Here is a 21,426-nt window from a genome sequence, read left to right on the forward strand (position 1 = left end):
TATTTATAAATTAAAATTAGGTTATAGGATATAATTGACCTTAAATGAGAACTGTCCAAAGGAATATCATATGAGCAAAGAACGTGAGACTGATGGCAGGGAGACTGTGATGTATGGTTGGGCTGCCTGTACGTCCTTTCAGTTACACTGTGATTCTTATCTTGCTTTGGAAATCAATGGTACAGAAAAGGAAAGGTACAGACAACACTGAAGAAGGGCTCTGCCTAAATTTAATGGAATCAGACATTATATTTGAGAACCTATTTCCTGGTGATAAAATGGAATCCTCCCATGAACAATATTGTGCTGTTTTCTAATTTCCTGAATAGTTAGCTTTGATGTTCCTTTCCTTTCCTTTCCTTCCCCTTCCCTCCCTTTCCCACTCCTTTCCACCCCTTCCCTTCCCCTTTTCTTTCTTTCCCTTTCCTCCTCTTCCTTTCTCCTCCCCTCCCCTCCCCTTCCCCTCTGCTCCCCACCTCTCCTCTCTCTCTCTCTCTCTTTCTTTCTTCTTTTCTATTTGTTTTCAAGGAGTGTGTGTGTAGGGGGTTGGTTTACAACTGACAATTAAGAAATTATATTAATGAACTGAACTGCAGAGATAAACAACCAAACCCAGGCCAACTGTAATTGAGCAAAAAGGGTTCCAGAATGCTCCACCTAGTCAGGAGCCCTACATTAGGCAAACAATGTCAACAATTTAGAAATAAGTAGAGGTTGGATTGGAGTCGTACCAGTTCAGACCTAGAAGACTTAGCCTTTCTACTCATGTCACGATGCTGTAGCTGAGTACGTATATATTTCCTGATTGGACAATTAGAAAATGAGGACCAGTAGTAGGTATCAAGAAGTACCCAACATATTCACTATGGTCAGAAAGCAGACTTGGAGGCCACATTCACCGCAGACCTGAAAACACTGGTAAGGTTCAAAAAAGGCATAACTATTCCCTCTTAAAGCCTAGAAATTCGTTTTCTTAATACTATCACCAACAATCCTAAAGATTTGTTTTTATACAACAATCATCAACCATACCACCCAGAAACCAAGACGGACATCTCAGAAAATAAGCTCTTACCACAATCTCCTTTCCTGAGGAGTTATGTGACAAGTATAATTACTGTCCTTCAAGACAGATCTATTCCCTAAAGGCAGGCAACTAATTTCAAAGAAAAGGAGGTATATTAAAATAGGTGGAAACCAAGGAAATCCTGTGAGAAAATACTGGCATTTGCAATAAGCATAGTCATACAAAACTGCACAAAAGGAGCTGCCAAGAAGTATATTTTCAGAGGGCAAGTGAAGCAGAACAAATAGCAATCATATTTATATAATATCTTTTACCTAAGAGTCCAAGTTTTTTATTTAATCTTATATTCCCTATATAGCCTGACTGGGGTAAGGCTGCAGAAACTAGAATTTAGCTTCTAGCCTTTGGTTTAGTGTTAATATTTATAGAATAGTAATTACCACCTCTGAGTACAGTTAAGGTTAGTTAAGTAACAAAACACCAAGTCATACAGAACAAATTTCAGTCTTCAAAATTTTTCTATTTCCAGGTTAAAGAAAGAAAGAAAGAAAGAAAAAAGAGAAAGGAAATAAAATAAAATAAGAGAAAAGAAAAGAAAAAAAAGAAAAAGATTCGATTCTCTCTGACCAAAATATGAGCCAATATTTGCCTTACAGGTCTGGGCAGATAGTGGGTAAAATGAAATGCTTAATTAAGATCTTTAATTCAAGGCTTTACATTTTCTACCATGCCTGTATTCTTCATGCAGCTAATTTTTATCTCAATTTCCAGTCGGGGGAATTCATTGAGACAAGCCAGAGTCGACTACAGTAAATGAAAGAGTAAGTGGAAAAAAACAAAGAAACAAAAAAACCCAGAGGCAGACAGTTGGTTAATTGGAAACAGAAACAGTAAGAAAAACTTTGAACTGAGGCCATGAGAGATGAGCAAATATTTCCCATTGGGTTAGATGACACTTCTAATTGTCTTTAGGTACTCTGAAATACATGCTATGCATTTGTTTTACTACCTAAGCTCTCTTTTCCAAATATGCTCTCTTTTCCAAAAAGAAACACAACTCCAAACCAAACCATTTTAGAGACAGAACATACTACAAAAGTAACCAGGTAACTTCAAGTCACTTTGCACCCTATGTAATACTAAAACATTTCAATTTCTCTTTATCAATTCTATTGATAGAATTCCATTCTACTGAGAAGCTGGGGAATTTTATAATATAGACAAAATTTTGATAAAATAGGCATTACCTCCTTACTACTATATTTGAATTGAAAGTATTGATTATTTTCATCATAATGGCCTGATACTACCTGGCCCTTGCCACCAATATTTTGTTGGACATAACTGATCTATGCCATGAACTGTGCAGACTATAAAGACAGAAAATGAAGAAAACCAGTCCCATATACTTCTGTCTCTGTTATTCATCTATTCATTTGCTCAGCAAATGTGTGTTGAATACCTAGTATGTGGTGGGGACTGCCCTGGATACATAAGACATAATACTGCATAAAAAGGACAGAAATTACTGTTCTGAAGCTAGCAATCTTATTGTAGAGACAGATGTGATAAGTAAGTTATAAAACAAAAATGGTTGCAATATAAAATAGGGTGGGCTATATAAAAGGTCTTGTTGAGAAGGTGACATTATAGTGAAGACCATCAGGTGAGGGGAGACCCATAAGGATATCTGGGAAAGAAAGTTCTAAGCAGCGAGCAAAGGAGGTCCAACGCTCTGAGGAAGAAGAAGCGTGTCTGGTATGTTCAAGGAATAGCAAAGAGGCTGTTGTGGCTAGGCCAGGGTGCAAGAGAGGAAGAACAGGAGAAGGTGAGACCAGAGAGGTGGTGAGTCAGTTGCACAGGATCTCGTAGCCTTTTGTAAGGACTTTGACTTTATTCTACGAGGGGTGTAATGCTGTGAAAGTTTGGGTAAAAAAAGTGACATGATCTGATTTACAGTTTGAAAAGCTCCCTCTCTGTGCTGGGAAGATTCTGGGGGCAGGGACAGTGGTAGAAGCAGGATGACCGGTAAGGCCATAGCAACAATCCAGACAGGACAGGATGGTGGCACGATCAAGGTGATATCGGTATGTTATGGGTTGAATTGTATTCCTCCAGAAATACTGAAGCTCTAATCCTAAGTACCTGTGAATGTGGCCATACTAGAATTAGGCATTTACAGACGATCAAGTTAAGATAAGGTCTTTAAGGTGGGTCCAGATCTAATGTTACTGTATCCTTATAGAAAGGATAATTTGGGGGGCACCTGCATGGCTTTGTTGGTTAAGTGTCTGCCTTTGGCTCAGGTCATGATCCCAGGGTCCTGGGCTCGAGCCCTGAGACGGGCTTCCTGTTCAATGGGAGCCTGCTTCTCCCTCTCCCTCTGCCACACTCCCTGCTTGTGCTCTCTTGCTCTCTCTTGTTCACTCTCTCTCTTTCTCAAATAAATAAAAATCTTAGGGGGGAAAAAAAGGATAACATTGGTCACAGAGGGAGACATATACAAAGGAAAGATGATATGAAAACACAGGAAGCAGACAGCCATCTATAAGCCATGGTATGCCTGAGGCTACTAGAAGCTAGAAGAAAGGTCTGAAACAGATCCATTCTTGTTTTCTCAGGAACCAGCCCCACCAATAATCTGATCTGGGACTTAGAGCCCCAGAACTGGGAGACAATAAATTTCTCTTATTTAGCTACCCAGTCGTGGACCTTGCTACAGCAGCCTGAGCAAACTAAAACACAGTAGAAATGGTGGGCAGTGATGGGATTCTGGATATGAAATTGGTTCTCATTATTCATGGATTCCATATTTGCAAATTTGCCTACTTGCTAAAATTTATTTGTAATCTCCAAATAAATACTCACAGCGCTCTCACAGACATTTGCAGACATAAGCAAAGTGATGAAAAATCAGAGTGGTCTGATGCACATATTCCCAGCAGAGACTGAAAAAGACCATGCTCTGCCTTGTTTCAGTCTTCTTCTGTAAATAGTGCCATACTTTACACCTTTTTTTTTTTCGCAATATGCTTAGTGCCATACTTTCCACCTTTTGTGCTTTTTGTTGGTGATTGTGCTCTTTAAAATAACCTCCAAGCATAAAGCCCAGGTGCTGTCTGGTGTTCCCAAAGTGCAAAAAGACTGAGATATGGCCGTGCAGGAATACGTGTGTCAGACACACTTCATTTAGGCATGAGCTTCCTGCTGTTGGCCATGACTTCAATGTTCACAAATCAACAAAATACATTAAAGTGTCTTTAAGTAGAAACACACCTAAAACTAAGCATATATTGATCCGCTGGCAAAAATGTGACCAGAGGCCCACAGGAAACTGACTCTCTACTTTCACTATTGAACAATTCAGTATTCACCAACTGAACATTTTTGGTGACTTCATGGAGTATAACAACTTTGAACAACAAGAGCGGACTGTACTTTGAGATTAGAGCCAAGATACAATAGTATTTTTTGAAGTAGTGGATGCGGGGTGTCAGAAAATAAGGAGTTAAGATTAACCCCGATGGGGGCACCTGGGTGGCTCAGTGGGTTAAAGCCTCTGCCTTCGGCTCAGGTCATGATCCCAGAGTCCTGGGATCGAGCCCCGCATCAGGCTCTCTGCTCAGCAGGGAGCCTACCTTCCTTCCTCTCTCTCTGCCTGCCTCTATGCCTACTTATGATCTCTGTCTGCCAAGTAAATAAATAAAATCTTAAAAAAAAAAAAGATTAACCCCGATGTTTTTGCCCTGGTAAACCAAAAAGGAGATGCAAAGGACAGTTGAGGGGCCAGGGTGTTTGTTTATTTCAGGTTTGTTGGAAGGAGTTGTGGATTAGGAGCTATCTATCCTTTAAATAAAAGCTTGAGGGTAAGTCGGGTTATCTATACAGGAAAATGGTTTAAGGCTGGGTCACAGCAACGTTGAGAGAGTGAGAAGTGAGAAATGAGAGAGAGAGAGAGAGAGAGAGAGAAAGAGAGAGGAGAAGAAAGACCCTTGATGCCCAGTGTGGGGTGGGGGTGACCTTGGCATCACACATCTACATTCTAATCCCACCACTGCTCACTCTGAGCTGTGACAGAACCAACTTTGCAGTTGATAGGACCCTGGAACAAGGTTAGGAAGCCACGAACAAAGGCCTAGCAATTATTCATCTTATCTTAGTTGTTATTACCAGTTAAATGTTCTTTCATATTGAACATGATGTCACCTTCATTTAAGACCATTACACATTTTTGGATAACAAAAGATTGCAGAGGAAAAGAATATTTGAAGGTGAAATTTCATTCCTGTTCTAGCACAACTGCAATGGTACCCTGAACGTCATAGAAATGAATTATTTAAAACTGGTGGGAAGATGGTGTTAGACTTTTATCCTCCGTCTGGTGGTTTTTAAAAAATATCAATCTGCTCACCAGATTTCCTGCCTCAAAAAAAAAAAAAAAAACCCACACAAAACATAAAAACAAACTTATATTTAGAGTTCCTCATTGTGTCATAAAAAAGCCAAATGTAAATAAATAAGGTGGGGGAAGAGAAGTCAGTGACATTCTCCTACAGGAATACAGCAGCCTGTGGCCATGCCATACTTAGAACAGAAATGCATTTAAATAAAGGAAAGGGAAGATTTCAAGTCAAGTTGAAAGGCACTGCAGTAGGCATAGACAGTTGAGTCTTGGTGTTGGATGTTTAGGAAAAGCCTGGACAAGGGATCCACATTCTGTACACCTGGAGCCATGCTCCAACTGAGACCTAGGGAACTCTCTGGCCACAACTCATCTGAGAAACATTTCAAAGGCAGTGACATTTTCAGTGGTGATTTTGTGTTTCTAGAACTATTTAAGTCTATTTGGGACTTGTCTCTCTAACCATTTATTTAATTTGTTTCTTAAGCCAAAGCCTATAGGAGAAGTCAAAGCCAGACCACTATTATTATTATAATTTTTTTAATAAGAGGTAACTTCTCTTTTCTCATCTAATGGAGACACTAAATTCCTACCCTTGACTTTACAACTGCACACAGTTTGCTCCCTAACAAACTACAGGTTTAAGCAAATGGGGATCTGGCAAATTCAGTGAATATCACTGAACATGATTTACACATAATTTCACCGTGTGGACAAATCCGAAGAGTGTTGTAAGCTTCGTTGGAGTTCCTAATATGAATGTTTATAGCCACCTTACTTTCCCACATCTTTTTACAAAACATTCCAATCAATTCCAATAGCTTCAGGAGATGCACATTCTCCATGCAAGTTTTACTCACTCATTCAGTAAATATTTCTTAAGTGGCCACTTGGTGCCATTCCCCAGAGTAGACACTGGGATACAAAGGTGAAGAAGATAAGCATAGTCCTTTTTTTCAAGAAACTTGGAATTCAGCAGGAAAACAGAGCACTAAATGAACACTTAAAATATGTTATAAGATACATGGGTGATAGTGTTTGAGAGTATACTACAGAAGCAACTAAAAGAATATGGTATTTGAAAAAATATCAGAGAAAATGATGGACAACCTGAGATCTGAAGGATGAGAAGAAACTGTCTTGATCTTGGGTTGGAGGAATGTGGTTTATTATAGAAAGCAGAGCATGTGCAAAGGCCCTGAGGAAGAGAAAGCCAGAGGTATGAGAAGTTCAACAGACTGACAAAAGTTCAAAAACTAGACTTGTTAACAATTCTAATACAAGGTCAGTATTTGTATTACAAAATACCAGATGCAATATTAGCGTCTGAAGCCTTCTTCAGAGTGCATAACCTCACACTTTCTTCCACCTAATGTATAGGATAGAAAAATAATATTTAGGGAAGATAGACTAGGTAGCATGGAATCCAAGCATTCCCTTGAGTGGTTACCATTCAATTCTTTGATAGCTAAAGACTGCAAAAAGTTAATGTATTCAGAATACAGTATTTGCCTAGCTTCTCATGCGGGCATTCACTGAAGATGCTCTAATGTTTGCCTCCTGGGTTTTGAGGGCACCGTAAGAAAGGTGTCTCCTGAGGTCTTTCCAGTACTAGTTGTAAAAGCCATTGTTGACATAAACCAATGTGCCCCCAATAAAAGACATTTCCATCAGAATTTAATTCAAAGAAAACTATCTTCACCCTGGGGGATTGGTGTGGTATTTTCTCCTCTTCCTATAATGAGAGCAATAGAATATACCGAATATACCGTTTACTTTTCCCCCCAGCCTTGATTTTCACCTTGATTTCCAAGAATCTCAGAATTAAATTTCATTCCATTTTATCCTTTGGATTTCCATAAGCTTTTAAATTCTCTCTGACACCTTTTATGTGGCCCCTCAGATCTTCTTGCTTCATCCGTCTGAGATGGTTCTTGCCCACTTGCTAAATGGCTCCCACGACACATTCTGTAAGGGCTCTGCTCAACTACCACCTCTCTTACCCAATATGACAAAGGCATCACCCAAAGCAGGTTACCTCAGGCCAATGCCACAGTTTCTTGCCTCCCACACAGAAGCTTCCCTACTGCTACTACAGTGAGTCATCCATGTACATGGAATGGGGCCTCCTCACTATTGCTGCCCTGAGACCTTACACTTCACAATTAAGAATTAGCATGTAAGTTTTTTCCACCCCATTTCTAGGGCATGAGGGCTAAAACAATTATTTGCTCCTGATTCTTGGGAGTTACTCTCTAATCCTATTTTATTAAGCATATTGTATGTATCTTTGGTGTTTCTTTCCTCACATTCTTTTTGAATATTTGTAGACTCTAGATAAACTTATAAGTAAGCTTACAGTGAGCTTCATTTTATATTAATTTTATAGAATTGTGGAATTTGGCCAAATGAAAGAGGATATTTTTAATTCCCCAAATAAAATTTCACTGGAAAATTGAAACCACAGTCTAATGTGTTTTCAAAAAAAGGATAGCCATCATTTCCTCAACATGACCTGCTAGCTTGTTGCTATTCTCTCTAAATCTCTATGCCTGGCTTCTTAACACATTAGAATTTATGTGTAATGAAATTCTAAGAAACTTAACACTTAATCTGAATGTCCCTATAGTTGGTTTAAGAATTTTACTGAGATCACAGCCAAAAATCATTTTCTTTCCTTTTGGTGCAATTGAAGTGCACTTTTTCAGAGTATTTGAAATGTTAGGTGTAAATCAGTCTCAATTAATTTCTTATTTTTTGCTATATATGTTTTCCTAGGCTTTTTTCTTTTTGGCCACATAAAGATCAGCACTTGGAGACTACTAATTTAGAGAATATGTCCCTTTGTGCTTGTTTTTTTTTTTTTTTTTTGAGAAGGCTTCATTTCCTATTATAGAAAGTCACTACTGTATGAAGCTTCCTCCCTTCTCGAGTACTACTTACTAATGTCATATATGTAAAACAAGTAGGAAATGCTGAACTGGATTTTTTTTTTTCTAAACAGTTTTTTTTCCCTCTTACTATGCAATTCTGTTTTTATTTTTTTACAAGATTTTATTTATTTGATAGAGAGATCACAAGTAGGCAGAGAGGGAAGCAGAGAGAGAGGGAAGCAGGTTCCCTGCTGAGCAGAGAGCCCGTTACGGGACTCGACCCCGGGACCCTGAGATCATGACCTGAGCCGAAGGCAGAGGTTAACCACTGAGCCACCCAGGCGACCCTCTGTTTTTATTTCTTAAACATTTTCCAAGGTTTTTGACAGGTCAGTTTTTTCAGGTGAGAATAATTTTTAAAATATCTGTTTTGTGATGTTACCTATGTTAAGTAGGGAACACAAATAAGTGAGACATTTTTGCTCTGCAAATAATTTGCAATCTATTAAGAACTTAAGAAAATTATGCACTTCAGAACAACACAAAGTTGAAAATAATTAGTGCCACAGCAGCAATGGGCATAACAATATTAAATCTTCTGTTGGGAGGAAGAATAGAACTCTTAAATCCCGACTATGTCAGTCTGAAGTAATTTTACATTTTCTGTTGGGCTATCAACAACAGATGAGAACCTCTATAGTTCCTTAGATCATCCATCCAAAATAGACATTGTACAGTAAGAGATTACCTTATGATTCAACTTATATGAGGTAAGTACCTCATCTGACCACAGAATAGTCAAATTCATAGAGATAGAAAGCAGAATGGTGGTTGCCAGAGGCTGAGGAGAGGAAAGAAGGGGAAGTATCATTTAAAAAATGTAGAATCTCAGTTCTACAAGATGAAGGGTTTTGGAGATGGATGGTAATGAAGGTTGTGACAACACTAAAAATGCATTTAATACCACTAACTGTACATTGAAAAAAATGATTAGGGTTGTAATCATTTTATATATTTTACAATAAAAGTTCAGAAAAAAAGTATAGGATTGTATTGTATTCAGTACTAGAGAAACAAGATTAATAAACTCACAGTCTAATACAGAAGAAAAGATGTAATCAAATAACAGCAGGGTCTACTAGGTTCTGTATGCAGTCTGTAGGAAGTGCTAAGGTAGCATGCATGCAGACATAAGGGTCTGACTAGCACTGTCCACTAGGATTGGAAATTGGGATGGGTAGGAAGGGGGGTAGTAGTATCTTCAAAAGTTGTAGACAAGAGTTGATATTTGAGCTGTCCTTAAAAAGTGAATAAGAGTTGGAAAGATAACAGAGAAAGTATTCTAAGCAGAAGCACAGAGGTATTAGAGATATCAAACATCTGTAAATTGAACAAAGCTGTCTGGCTGACATACAGGACCAGTGAAGGACAGTGGTAGGAGATGATGTTAGTGACACACATGGGTTTTAAAAATACGTATGGCCAGATTTATTACTGAAGATTTATTTTTAAGACATGTTAACATTCAGGGCTTCCTGGGTGGCTCAGTCAGTTGAAGATCTGACTCTTGGTTTTGGCTTAGGTCATGAGCTCAGGGTCATGGAATGGAGCCCCATGTAAGGCTCCATGTTCAACAGGGAGTGTGCTTGAGATTCTCTCCCCCTTTCTCTGTCCCTCCCCTCCACTCACATGTTCTCTGTCTCTCTCTTTCTGTCTTTCCAAAATAAATAAATAAATCTCTAAAAAAAAAAAAAAAAGACATGTTAAAATTTACTATCTCTGATGGCAGTATGATATAGGATATAGAGTGGGTTGGACCTAAAAGTAAAAAGACAAGATAGCCAATGACAGTCCAGATGAAGACAGTGGCAATTAAGGATAAGAATAGATTTGAGAGGCATTCAGAAAGTCAAAATTACTGGGCTTGGTAGTCAATGAGATATGATGTGTAAAAGAGGGAAATCAAAAACACTGCTCAGATTTCTATATCAGAAAATGGGAAGAGGGTGGATCCCTAAACTGGGATAGTCAATGCTGGCATAAATACAATGTTTGGCAGATTGTCAAAGAGGGGGTGCTCAATAGATGTTTGTGGAGTGAATAAACACCCCCTGATGATAATGATCATACGACTGAGGATGGGGGAAAAAAAGAGTGTGTAAGGATTGATTCTGTTGGTTTTTGACATATCTAGATATGCTGGGAAATGGAAGGGGTAAGCTCTGAAGAAAATAGGCAAAGCAGGGGGTGATATCAAAGCAAAACCCCACAAAGTTTAGGAGTTAAGGCTGGGCTCTAGAAACCGTGACTAGATCAGGTTGCCTCTATGATAGTGAGAATAAAAGTATAGTGGTTCTATGATGTGGTATATCTGAAAGTCAGGCTAAAGAAGTTTTAACTAATTCAGTAGTGATGGTAAGTCATGGCTTTGGGGCAGGGGTTTAGGATTATGCTCTTCTGGAAGACTGACAGCAGCAGTGGGATAGGATGTCTTGAAACAAGGGAGAAAGATCAGTTAGAAGGCTACTATGAGGGGAGAAGCAAACAATAAGAAGAAAAGGAGCAATGATGGTCATAGCAGGAATGGAGAGGCAGGAGCAGAATCAAAAGATATTCAGAAAAAATTAATACGCAAGATCAAGTTCCCTATTGGGATGGCTGGAGGTTAGAATTGGATTCAGGGTGGACCCAGGGTGACAGAGTGTTGCGGTGTCAATGAGAAGAAATAATGATGTCAGGAAGGGGAGCAATTTTATGCAGAGATAATTGATTCTGAGGCACCAGCAGGATATCCAGGTGAAGAAACATTTTGGGCACCTGGAAATGCAACACTGCAGTTTTGAACAGACTGGAGCCAGGAATGTAAACTTGGGAGGTATCTGGTGTACGTGATAAATGATGTGTGAGAGAGGATAGGATAGCCAAGGAAAGGAAAAATGAGCCCAATAGAAAAAATCATGGGGGTATGCTTACCCTTGGCTGGGTGAGGGAAATCTTGGAAGTAGAAAGAGAAGCAGTCCTAGGGAGAGACAAGAATAGTCTGGAAAACACACCTCTCAAAAAAAGGTGGGGGGACAGAGCCTCAAAAAGGAAAGTGGCAAAGAGTCAAATAGGGAATTTGAGGCAGAGGAAGACTGGTAAGGGCAGGTCGTCTGTGAACAGGGAGAAAGCGTTGATGGGGATGAAGCTGTGCTGGCCAGGGTGAGCGAGGGAAGGTATGGGATAGGGCATGCGGAAGCTGAACTTCTCCACGGCATTTATGAAGCTAGAGCCAGAAATATAGAGAGCTTGGTTCCTGGTCATGTTGCCATTTGGTTTAAATAAACTCGATTCTCGGTATTCTCAGTAGTCCTATAACTTTCACTGAAACAACAGGGCAAGAACTATGGGTGCACACAACATTTGAGACCCTGAAGTTTGAAACGTGATTCATGAACACCTCCTGTCTGGGAGCACTGGGTGTCAACATTTCCTGAGAGGAAAGAATCGAGTTTAAAATGGCCATTTTGCAAAGCAGTATGTATGCCTGAGCTCTCTGTGATAATTTACCAGATATCACCACATGATTAATTGAACAAACCTTTCTGTCAGTAATTTGAAATGGTACTTTCATCATAAACTAAACCCCCAGACGGATTTGCGGCTATGTTTGGACTCTCTTTTCATTCCATTTTGTACCAGACCTGTCGTTATTTAATTGGGGTTGCCTTGAATCTATGAATTAATTTGAGAAGAACTGGCATTTTTACAATATTCAGTCTACTAAAAAGAAGAGGACTTAAGCCTTCTTTTATAATTACTTTTTCATATAGTCCCAAGCTCACCCTTTTCAGTTTATAGCTATATATTTCCTTTTTGAGTGGCTCCTGTAAATGCATTATTTCTTATACTGTAAGTGTGTGTGCACATCTGTGTGTGTAAGTAGGAGAGAGGTAGGTGTTTCTCAGATGAACAATTAGAATTTAAAAGAAATAATCTAAAGCAAATTAAAGTTTTTAAAAGCATCTGACATTCATTGAGCTGATAACACATGTAAAAAATCACTTTGGATATTATTATGATGCAAAACAGAAAAAAAAAATGAACGCAGTTTATTTCCCTTTTATATGACTACTCTTCCCTTACATAAGCCGAGCTGTGATTGTTGGCAGTTAAAACGTGATGGCTGTTCAGGCCTGGTACCAGCAGCAGGAGCGCCATTTTCCTCCTCCTACCACACAGAGCTCTAGCTAGACTCTGGCTCTTGCCATGGGAAAGCAACTCTGCTCAGCCCTGCTGCTTGAATCCCCAACCGTGCCCATCAGTTCTTCCACCCGCCCTCCCAAGGTGCTGGGAGGATAGGTTGAAGGAAGCCACCCAAGCTCTCCACTCCCAGTCCTATTCCCCACAGACAGAGGGGTTTTCGCACAGCTGATGCAGCCAGGAGTCAGAACACGCTTGTATTTTATCTCTGCCTTTATCTCAGTCCTTTTAAACATTTCAATTTGAAGAAAAATGGAAAACTATTTAATGAATCTGGACAAGGGGTCAGCAGGCTTTTACTGTCAACAGCTAGGCAGAAAACGTATCAGGCTTTGTGGGCCATATGGTTTCTGTTAAAACAACTTACCTCTGCTGTTGTGTGTGAAAGCAGTCACGGACCATAAGGAAATGAGCCTGGCTATGTTCTAAGAACTGGTTCAGTTTCCAAATCCTTATTTCAGACCAGTACATTTCCAAACCATTCATTATTTATATTAAAAAAAAAAAATCGAAAGTCTCGTGGAATCAAGCATGACAGGTTGCAAAGCACTACAAGGTACAGAATGTAGAAAAATCACCAGGAGGATTTCTTACCAATCCTTAAACAATGAGCATAGTTGGTATTTGTCCGCTTTCTGAAGCACAAGGGGGAATCACACACAAAATAAACAAACATATGACACTGCAGTGTGGTCATTGCTTTGAGGAAGAAGAGGAAGTCGAATGAAAACGCTATTATTATTAGAGATGGGAGTATTTGTTCTTACTTACCAATCTTGTACTGCATTGAAGGATTCTTCATTTGTGATGTCATACATTAAAATAAAGCCCATGGCCCCACGGTAATAGGCTGTGGTGATAGTTCTGTATCTTTCCTGGCCAGCTGTGTCCTAAAAAATACAATTTAAAAAATATTTTTATTATGTTATATAATTTTAATTATATATATTTTAATTATAAACTCTAAAAAAATAAGGCAATACAAATTTTGGGAGGCGATTAATTATTCCAGAAATAGTCATAATAGAGATTCTACATTGTACTTGCAACATATCACTATATATCTCTATAGTCTTGTTTTCCCTCATGATTTTCATATGGCAGCTCTGCGAGATTATGAAAAATTCTTTTTTTGGTCAAGATCTAGCTCAAAATACGTTCTACATATGTTCATTCCTGTTAGGCAGCAGATAACTGTAGATAATAAAATAAAAAGATCATACATATGAAAATCCATACCTTTTTGTTTAGTTTAAAACCAGAAGACTTCATTAACTCCAGCATTATGTGTTTATAATCTAAGTACAAGCCACTATGGGGGAAAAGAAGAATTTTATGAACAGCTTCCTGCTTTCAAAAGGATGCAGTTTAATCTTACTTTATTCAGCTGTAAAAGGAGAATAAAAATACCTGCTTTGTGTGGCCATTTGAGGCAACAGACCCAGAGTTCGTGCTCTCCTATTACATAGCTGGGGAACATGGACAAGCCCCCAAACCTCTGTAAATAAACCTCTCTAAAGTCTAGCATGTTTGCTAGGACTACGTGAAACGGTGTATTTGCAGTGCTTCACACAGAGCCTGGCATACAAACAGTGGTTGATAAATGCTGAGTACTGGCTACTGTTCCTGAAAGCTGGGGAGGCAAGGCTAGCATACGATGGGAGATAGCAGCTTACAAACACAGAGGCTCAGGGCCCACTGAAGAGATGACATGCAATAGTGAAATCTGGGAATATGGCAGACATATCGTTAAAGTCACCTGCATATATGTCACATATACTGTTTAGTGTAGCTCAAGAAATTATTCCTCAGTTCACCTGACCCTTGCCCCTTTGTCTTCACTGGATCTGGGCTATGGTTTACGACACAATGCTCCTTGGTTTTCCCCTTCACCACTTTACCTAGAGATCTGGCTCTGATTTCTCTTTCCTAGTACTCTAGGTGCTGAGCACTTTGGACGGAAATATTATCTTCTTTCAGACTTTATTCTGGATCCTCTTTCTGCTCTTCTCCCAGAGATACCTCCCTTGCCCATGGAGTACATCCTAGCTCCCCCTAAGCTTTAATGGCCCTTGGAGGGGAACTAATGTGTTGGATTACACAAGAGTAGGTTCCTTACCATCAAAATGAAACTAATATCTCCTGGGTCTCACTCTTGGGATGGGCTCGTGTTGGATATGCTAACGCTCACCCACAGGTATTCTCCACCTTGGATGCTTACACTCCATCATAGACTAACCCATGAGAAACTTGAGATTGCTCACAATTTTCTCTTAATCTGTGTGGTATATTTTATGCAGCCCCCTGGGTGATCAAGGAAGGCTGAAGAAACCAGCAAATGATTCTAGAAGAACAGTGGGGCATGAAGAGAAAGTTGAGAATTAGCTGACTTTTCATGAAACCAACAATAGGACCAGGGATGAGACTGGCCTGACTAGAAGAAGATATTTATGTGGTGATATTAGGGATATAAGGTTCCAAAGATAGGATGGAAATCAATGATGCTACCCAAAATAGCAAAAACAGAGCAAAATCTGTGGGAAAGATCTTTCAGAACATAAACATATCACCGTTAGCAGAAAACAAAAAGGAAAGTACAGATTTCACCACTTGAAAATTTAACAATTCCTTGAATATATAAAAAAGATATAAATAAAATTAAAATGATACATAATCAAATAAAGTCAGAAATATATATTTGCATCGTACCAGAGAGACCAAAGGTTACTATCTTTAATATGTCAAGTGGTGCAAGAAATCATTAAGAAAAATGTTAAACAATCTAATTTGAAAATTATTTATATAGAGGCACATAAATAACTAATTCATCTGTAAAAAGAGTTGAATCCCAAGGATAATAATGCTGCAAAGTTAAATGCCTACCTAATAGAAGTTTCCTGGATATCATTTGAATGTTTTATTGTACTTTGCTTAGTATTTTATATATATGAAAATGTAGATGTTTGACATAAACATGAATATCACAAACTGCATGTAATTAGGAAAAATAATCAAGTTTATTAGGCAGAAAGAAGCCAGTCTTGAGCTTATGTGGATTTTTTACATATTCTTTAGATTTAATTCAATTAATAGCATATCCAATTGTGAAATAAAGAAGAAATTTAGAGAGCCAAATTTCCAAAGACTATGTACACAAAGCATGGTATACTCAGAGATTGTGTAATGTATTTCAGCTTTCTGGGGAACAAAACATTTTAAAACTAGTCATTTTATTTTAAAACATCTATTTTTGTCTTAAATGCCTATTTTCCAGAATTCATTATCCATAGAATTACCTTTTTTTTTTTTCTTATTGTGAAGTAACTTTAAATGGCTATCTTGTCCACCATACAGTAATAGCGCTGAGTGGTGACAGACGGTAGCTCCACTTGCAGTGAGCACAGCATCACACATACACTTACTTGTTCAATCACTATGTGGTACACCTGAAACTAACAGTGTACATCAACTATGCACCAATAAAAAATTTTTTTAAAGTCATAAAAAATATTTAAAAATTAAAAAAGATAAAAATCTGGAAAAGAAAAAGTTTTTTAACATTTGATTGAGTAGTCATCTCACAGGTTGAGGATCCCATTCTTGTTGCCTTCTCTATATAACAGATAGCTTTCCCCTGAATTTTCTCTAGCAGAAAACAGCCAATACAGCTGAGGCACTGCTGAAATGTGACCCAGACCCTTCCTGTCAGGCATGACCTTGACATAGACACTGAATAATGGTGTGTTGGAAAAGTGTGACATCTCTTTCTTCTTGACCTCTTTTGGTGATGGCTTTCCTTTTCATAAGATGTTAATTTTATTTTGACAGTAAAGAAACTAGTTCTAGTATTATAAAACATTCATTCCAGTCTATGAGGGTATTTAATCTTTAAGAGAGCAGAAATCAAGGCCCCATTATATTATGACTGATATGTTATAGGAAACCGCAAGGTTGGATAGCCATTATCAAAATTTAAAAGTAGACAGAGGGGGACAAAAACTGGCTTTTAAGGAAAAAAAAAAAACAGAAGCTTTCAGAAAGCACTTAAGTCACAGCAAGGATCAGAATCTTCTATACCATTGTGATACGAACCCAGAAACACAATCTAATTGGAGGTAGTTGTCACCTAAAAGCCCTCAGGGAGAATAAGAAATCGTAACAAATAGGGGTAGTGTATTAGGATAAACAGAGAGTAGTTTCCCTTCCCAAATGCAAAGACAATAAAAAAGAGTAAAACTAAGCTAATAAACCAGGCACCAAGTTGGTTTTGAGTACAGAAAACAATCTCAGAATTACAAACTCATTAGCATGTTCTCTCCTATGGTTCCAGGAAGAAAAAGAAGTCAGAAAACACTTCATTACATTTGACATTTACTAATGATGATAGGAGGTTCTATCTGAAAGAAAGGAACATTTTATAATGTCAAGTGCCACTAATGTAATTAAATGTGAACAGTCTCAGAAGGTAACTGGCTAAAATGGTACCTCTTCTCAATTTGCTCAGAAAAATGGCTCCAAAGCTTGGTTTTGCACGGTTCCTCTGTTCAGTTAATTCTGATAACTGGGGATACCTGCTGATTTTCTATAAATGTAGGTTTCCTAGAATTGAAAAACACAACTGGAAATCTCTTACAGAGAAAATGAGTGATGAAAATATGATTAAAGATGAAAACTTTCTTCCATGAAAGTTAGCTGTCATTTTCTTCTAAAAAAAAATCATTTTAGTTAGTTTATTTTGATTTCACAGTCATGTTTTGTTTTCTTTTGTTGTGTTTTTGAGAGAGTGCCTGCATGAATGGTGGAGGTGTGAGGGAGAGGGAAAGAGAATCCTAAAGCAGACTCCTGGCTGAATGTGGAGCCCACATGGGGTTGAGACCCTGAGATCATGACCTAAGCTGAAATCAAGAATGGGGCACTTAACCAACTGAGCCTCCCACGTGCCCCATTTCTATTCATGTTTTTAAGAGGAGTTTTTGGCTTTAATGATAGGTTTGATGAGAAAATACTTGAGTATATATCAAGAAAAGAACTGTAGAATGTAAAATATTAGCGGCTTGATAAGTAGTCATGAGAAATGTTTTCAGTTTGAATTTTGAATTTTTGTCTTTGTTTTTGCCTTAATTTTTTTTCTGATAAAATACTAAATATTTTTTAACTGTATGTATGGCATTCCAAAGTCTTCTGAAGTTATGCAGAGATAACCTGCAGTTTTAAGATAGGGGGACTAACCTTGGTTTGAGTTACATTGTAATAGATTTTTGTTTTGGTGGTGACTTCCCTCTGTATAGATTAAAAGGAAGATGAAAGTAAACATTAGTAAAGGAATATCATTCAAATAATATCACTACAATCAAAATACATTTATTGAATGTCTAGATAGAGAAAAATAGATTGAAGGATAGATAATCCTAATACATGATAAAGTAGGTAGTTTTATATGTGAAGAAACTAAACCGAACACATTGATGTTAACTCATCAACAAAAGTAATTTAATTAAACTAAGGGAAATAATATGTGATAACCCAAAAATATTGTCAAATGCTAAGTGAGGATCCTGCAACATAAGACATAAAACACACATTACTGAATTTCCAGATAGATCAAAGGTATGAAATGGAATAAACGCTCAGTCACTTAGTGTCTATACACGTAGTAATCTTTTGTACTTTGCTACCAGTTAATTGTAGGAATTATTTTGAATCATCAAATGAAGATTAAACTCTGCTTAATATTTTAATGACTGATTGACTGATTCATTGATTCACTGATTCATTTGTTCATTCATTCACTAAACATTTGGCGAGTATCTATTACCAGTTAGGGACTGCGATCAGTTTAGATTAAACTTATACTCTATCTATTAGAGACATATTTTTGCATATTCTAAAATACTACACATTAAAAGCATTTCATTAAGCAGAATACCATATTCTCTACATGATAAAAAATTAGGTAAAATCATGAAAATATCATTTCTAAAGAACCAGACAGACTAGCAATTTAAAATTATAATCGAGGCCACCTGCTCAGTGGTGAGGTTCTCTGATTTATAGCCACTGAATGGTCCATATTGAATTCCCTCCAAAAGATATGTTGAAGTCCCAATCCCAGAACTTGTGAACGTGACCTTATTTGGAAATGGGGGTCTTTGTAGGTGTAATCAAGTTAATATGAGTTCAAACCGAGTTAGGGTGGGCCTTAATCCTATGACTAGTATCCTTCAAAGTAGAGAAAACAGAGATCCAGAGCACACAGGGAAGGTCACACAAAGGCAGAGGCAGAGATGGGAGTGATACATCAATGAGCGAAGGAAGCCAAGGATTGCTGGCAACCACCAGAAATGAGGAGAGAGGGATGAAATGAATTCTCTGCTAGAACCCAAGACGGAACATGGCCCTGTCAACACCTTTATTTAGGACTTCTGGTCTCCAGGACTGTGAGAAAATAAATTTCTATTGTTTCAAGTCACTCAATTTATGGGTCTTCATTACTGCAGCACTAGGAAGCTAACAGTCACTGACCCCAGTCTGGAATCTTTATGATCAGGGCAAAAGCAATATAAATTTCACAGCTACCCACATACCCATTTACTACTTCACAGAAAAGAAAATATCAAAAGTTTAAGGTAGTCTTAGAGAGAAGTCTAACATAGTCTCGCTGTATAAATTCATGAAGGATGTAATGCTAAAGTGCATTACTATATTCCACGTATGTAAAATTAATTCTGTTCACAAAAAGGTGAGTTGATAAACCTTTGGCATTTTAAAAAGTAGATCTCTCTATATTTACACACACATACACATATATGGTAATCAGGAGGAAAGAACAGTGTTGCTTGAAATGACAAAAATTATATATTGCTTCATGTTGGTATTTGACCCGTAAATGATTGACATGCTATTATAGAAAGATCCCAAGTCATGATGTACACTGGAACATAACCCTCCAAAAGAACAGAAACAACAAAATGGTGATAATTACACATCATTTCTTTTGTAGGATGGTACTTTCCCTCAAGCTGTATTTCTTTTTTTCACTTTCATAAATAGGCAGACAAAACAACATTGCATACAGTCTTATGAATATAATAAGCAAAACAAGAAGCTTAAATATTTTATGTTTCCTTGCTGTATATTTATTTTTGGAATGAAGAAAGAACTTTTTTCCTAACAGCAGTTAATCTTCTATTAAGATGAAATTTACAAACCACTTTTCCTTACAGATCTTGTGCAAACAGTCCTTTTATTTCATTTACACACACTTACACAAGCATCTGTAAGTCAGACTCACATTTTAGAAGCCAGTACTAAGAAACTGGGCTCTAAATATTTCTTTGATCAATTTGGACGTCCTTCCTACCAAGTGTCCTTTATCCATCCTTCTTAACACCAGTTTATTGATCAGATTTTCTTGTCACGATGTTTAGCTTTGAAATACCCAAACCTTCATTTTATAATGGCATCCACTTCTAAGTAAGACATAATAAAATAAGCCTGAGGCAGAGGATAAAACTTGACCTATTATTTCTTGGCACTGTTACCATGGCAATTCATCTTCCCTGGAAGAGATGACGGTCACATATAGCTCTCTTATAGGTGGCCTTTGACTCCACCATCAGTGAGACACTCATGTATCAACCCAGTTGTATGCTTCTGCTAACAAATTTGAGACACTCTTCAGTAAACACTAAAGGCTCTGGTGAACTTGCTTCAAGACCTAAATAAAACTCACAATCAAACCTGTCTAAAAGGCATCTTCGCTCATTTTATTTAAGAGCTCGTTTTCTAAGAATGATTAACACAAAGACAAAGAAAGACACCATTTTTGCTTTCTTTTTAATTAATCTCCTTGACATCTTCCCAGTGGGATTTTGATTATGTTCAATTTTGTCAAAACCTGGGGCATAAATACTTAAATGTAGGCAAGCTCAGAGCTTTTAGTCAAGGATGCTGATTGTTTTTCTTCACAGGACACAATTCAAAGTGCTTACAATGATCAAAGGGTAACAGGCTTTTGAGTGGGAATCTTCTTGTTGCCCTAAAAATGGCACCTAAGACTCAAACTAGACTCCTTACAAAGGGATGGAACTTTCACTCACAAAAGCCACATGCTAATAGGATCGGGTTGGATGGGTGTTTGCATAGGCAGTGGGAACACTGATCTGCGCTTGCACGGGAGGTCTAAGACCTGGAGAGAGATGGCAGGGTGGACAGGCAGGCAGTAGAGAGGTCTGATTTCCCACTGGTTAGGGTGACTGGGTTATGTGAGCTCCCCATGGACAAATAAACACCACAGCAGGTAGCTGCGCTTGAAATATCTTGCCATTAACCCACTTGGTGAGGGGGCTGTATCCTGGATGAGGTATGGGAGGCTTGTGGTATACTACCAGGGAAAGGAGGGAGTTGAAGTAATGCTAAAAGGGAAGGTATATGAACAAAACTTCCAAGTTATTGCACTGTGCAGCAGGACAGCCCTGCAGGGCTCCCTGAACATCCTATTTAAGGGAACCAGCATTTGGCTGTATCTCACAGAACGTGTGCATGGCAGGACAGGCCCAGCTGGAGAAGCCAAGAGAGAACTCAAATTCATGTCCAATTAAGTAAAGTCACCTGCCTTCTCCTTATCTCCCAGCTCTCCTTCAACCTCTGACACAGTTAGAGCAAGACCTAGGAAAATAGGAGGGACAAAAGGGTGAAAAAGTGGATCAAACCCCTCTTCCAGTCCCTAGGAATATAGACACATTTAGGCTCAATGATACTGAGCTTTTTTTTTTTTTTTTTTTTTTTTTGAGCAGGCTTTATTTTCCAAGATTGATTTTATTTATTTATTTATTTTTAGAGAGGGAGCGTGCACTCTGGGGGAGAAGCAGAGGAGGACAGAG

At 38.1% G+C, this 21,426-nt stretch overlaps 1 protein-coding gene across 2 annotated transcripts in view; it reads right to left on the reverse strand.

Annotated features, from left to right (window-relative positions):
- Positions 1-21,426, reverse strand: part of RAB3C (RAB3C, member RAS oncogene family) — a 290,830-nt gene that overhangs the window by 146,939 nt on the left and 122,465 nt on the right. For both annotated transcript variants that reach the window (XM_080804617.1, XM_080804616.1), the window contains one exon: positions 13,316-13,434. In XM_080804617.1, coding sequence (XP_080660743.1) covers positions 13,316-13,434 — 119 coding nt within the window. The remainder of the gene's footprint in view (positions 1-13,315; positions 13,435-21,426) is intronic.

Source organism: Martes martes (assembly GCF_963455335.1).
Source record: "Martes martes genome assembly, chromosome: 5".
Taxonomy (NCBI): Eukaryota; Metazoa; Chordata; class Mammalia; order Carnivora; family Mustelidae; genus Martes; species Martes martes.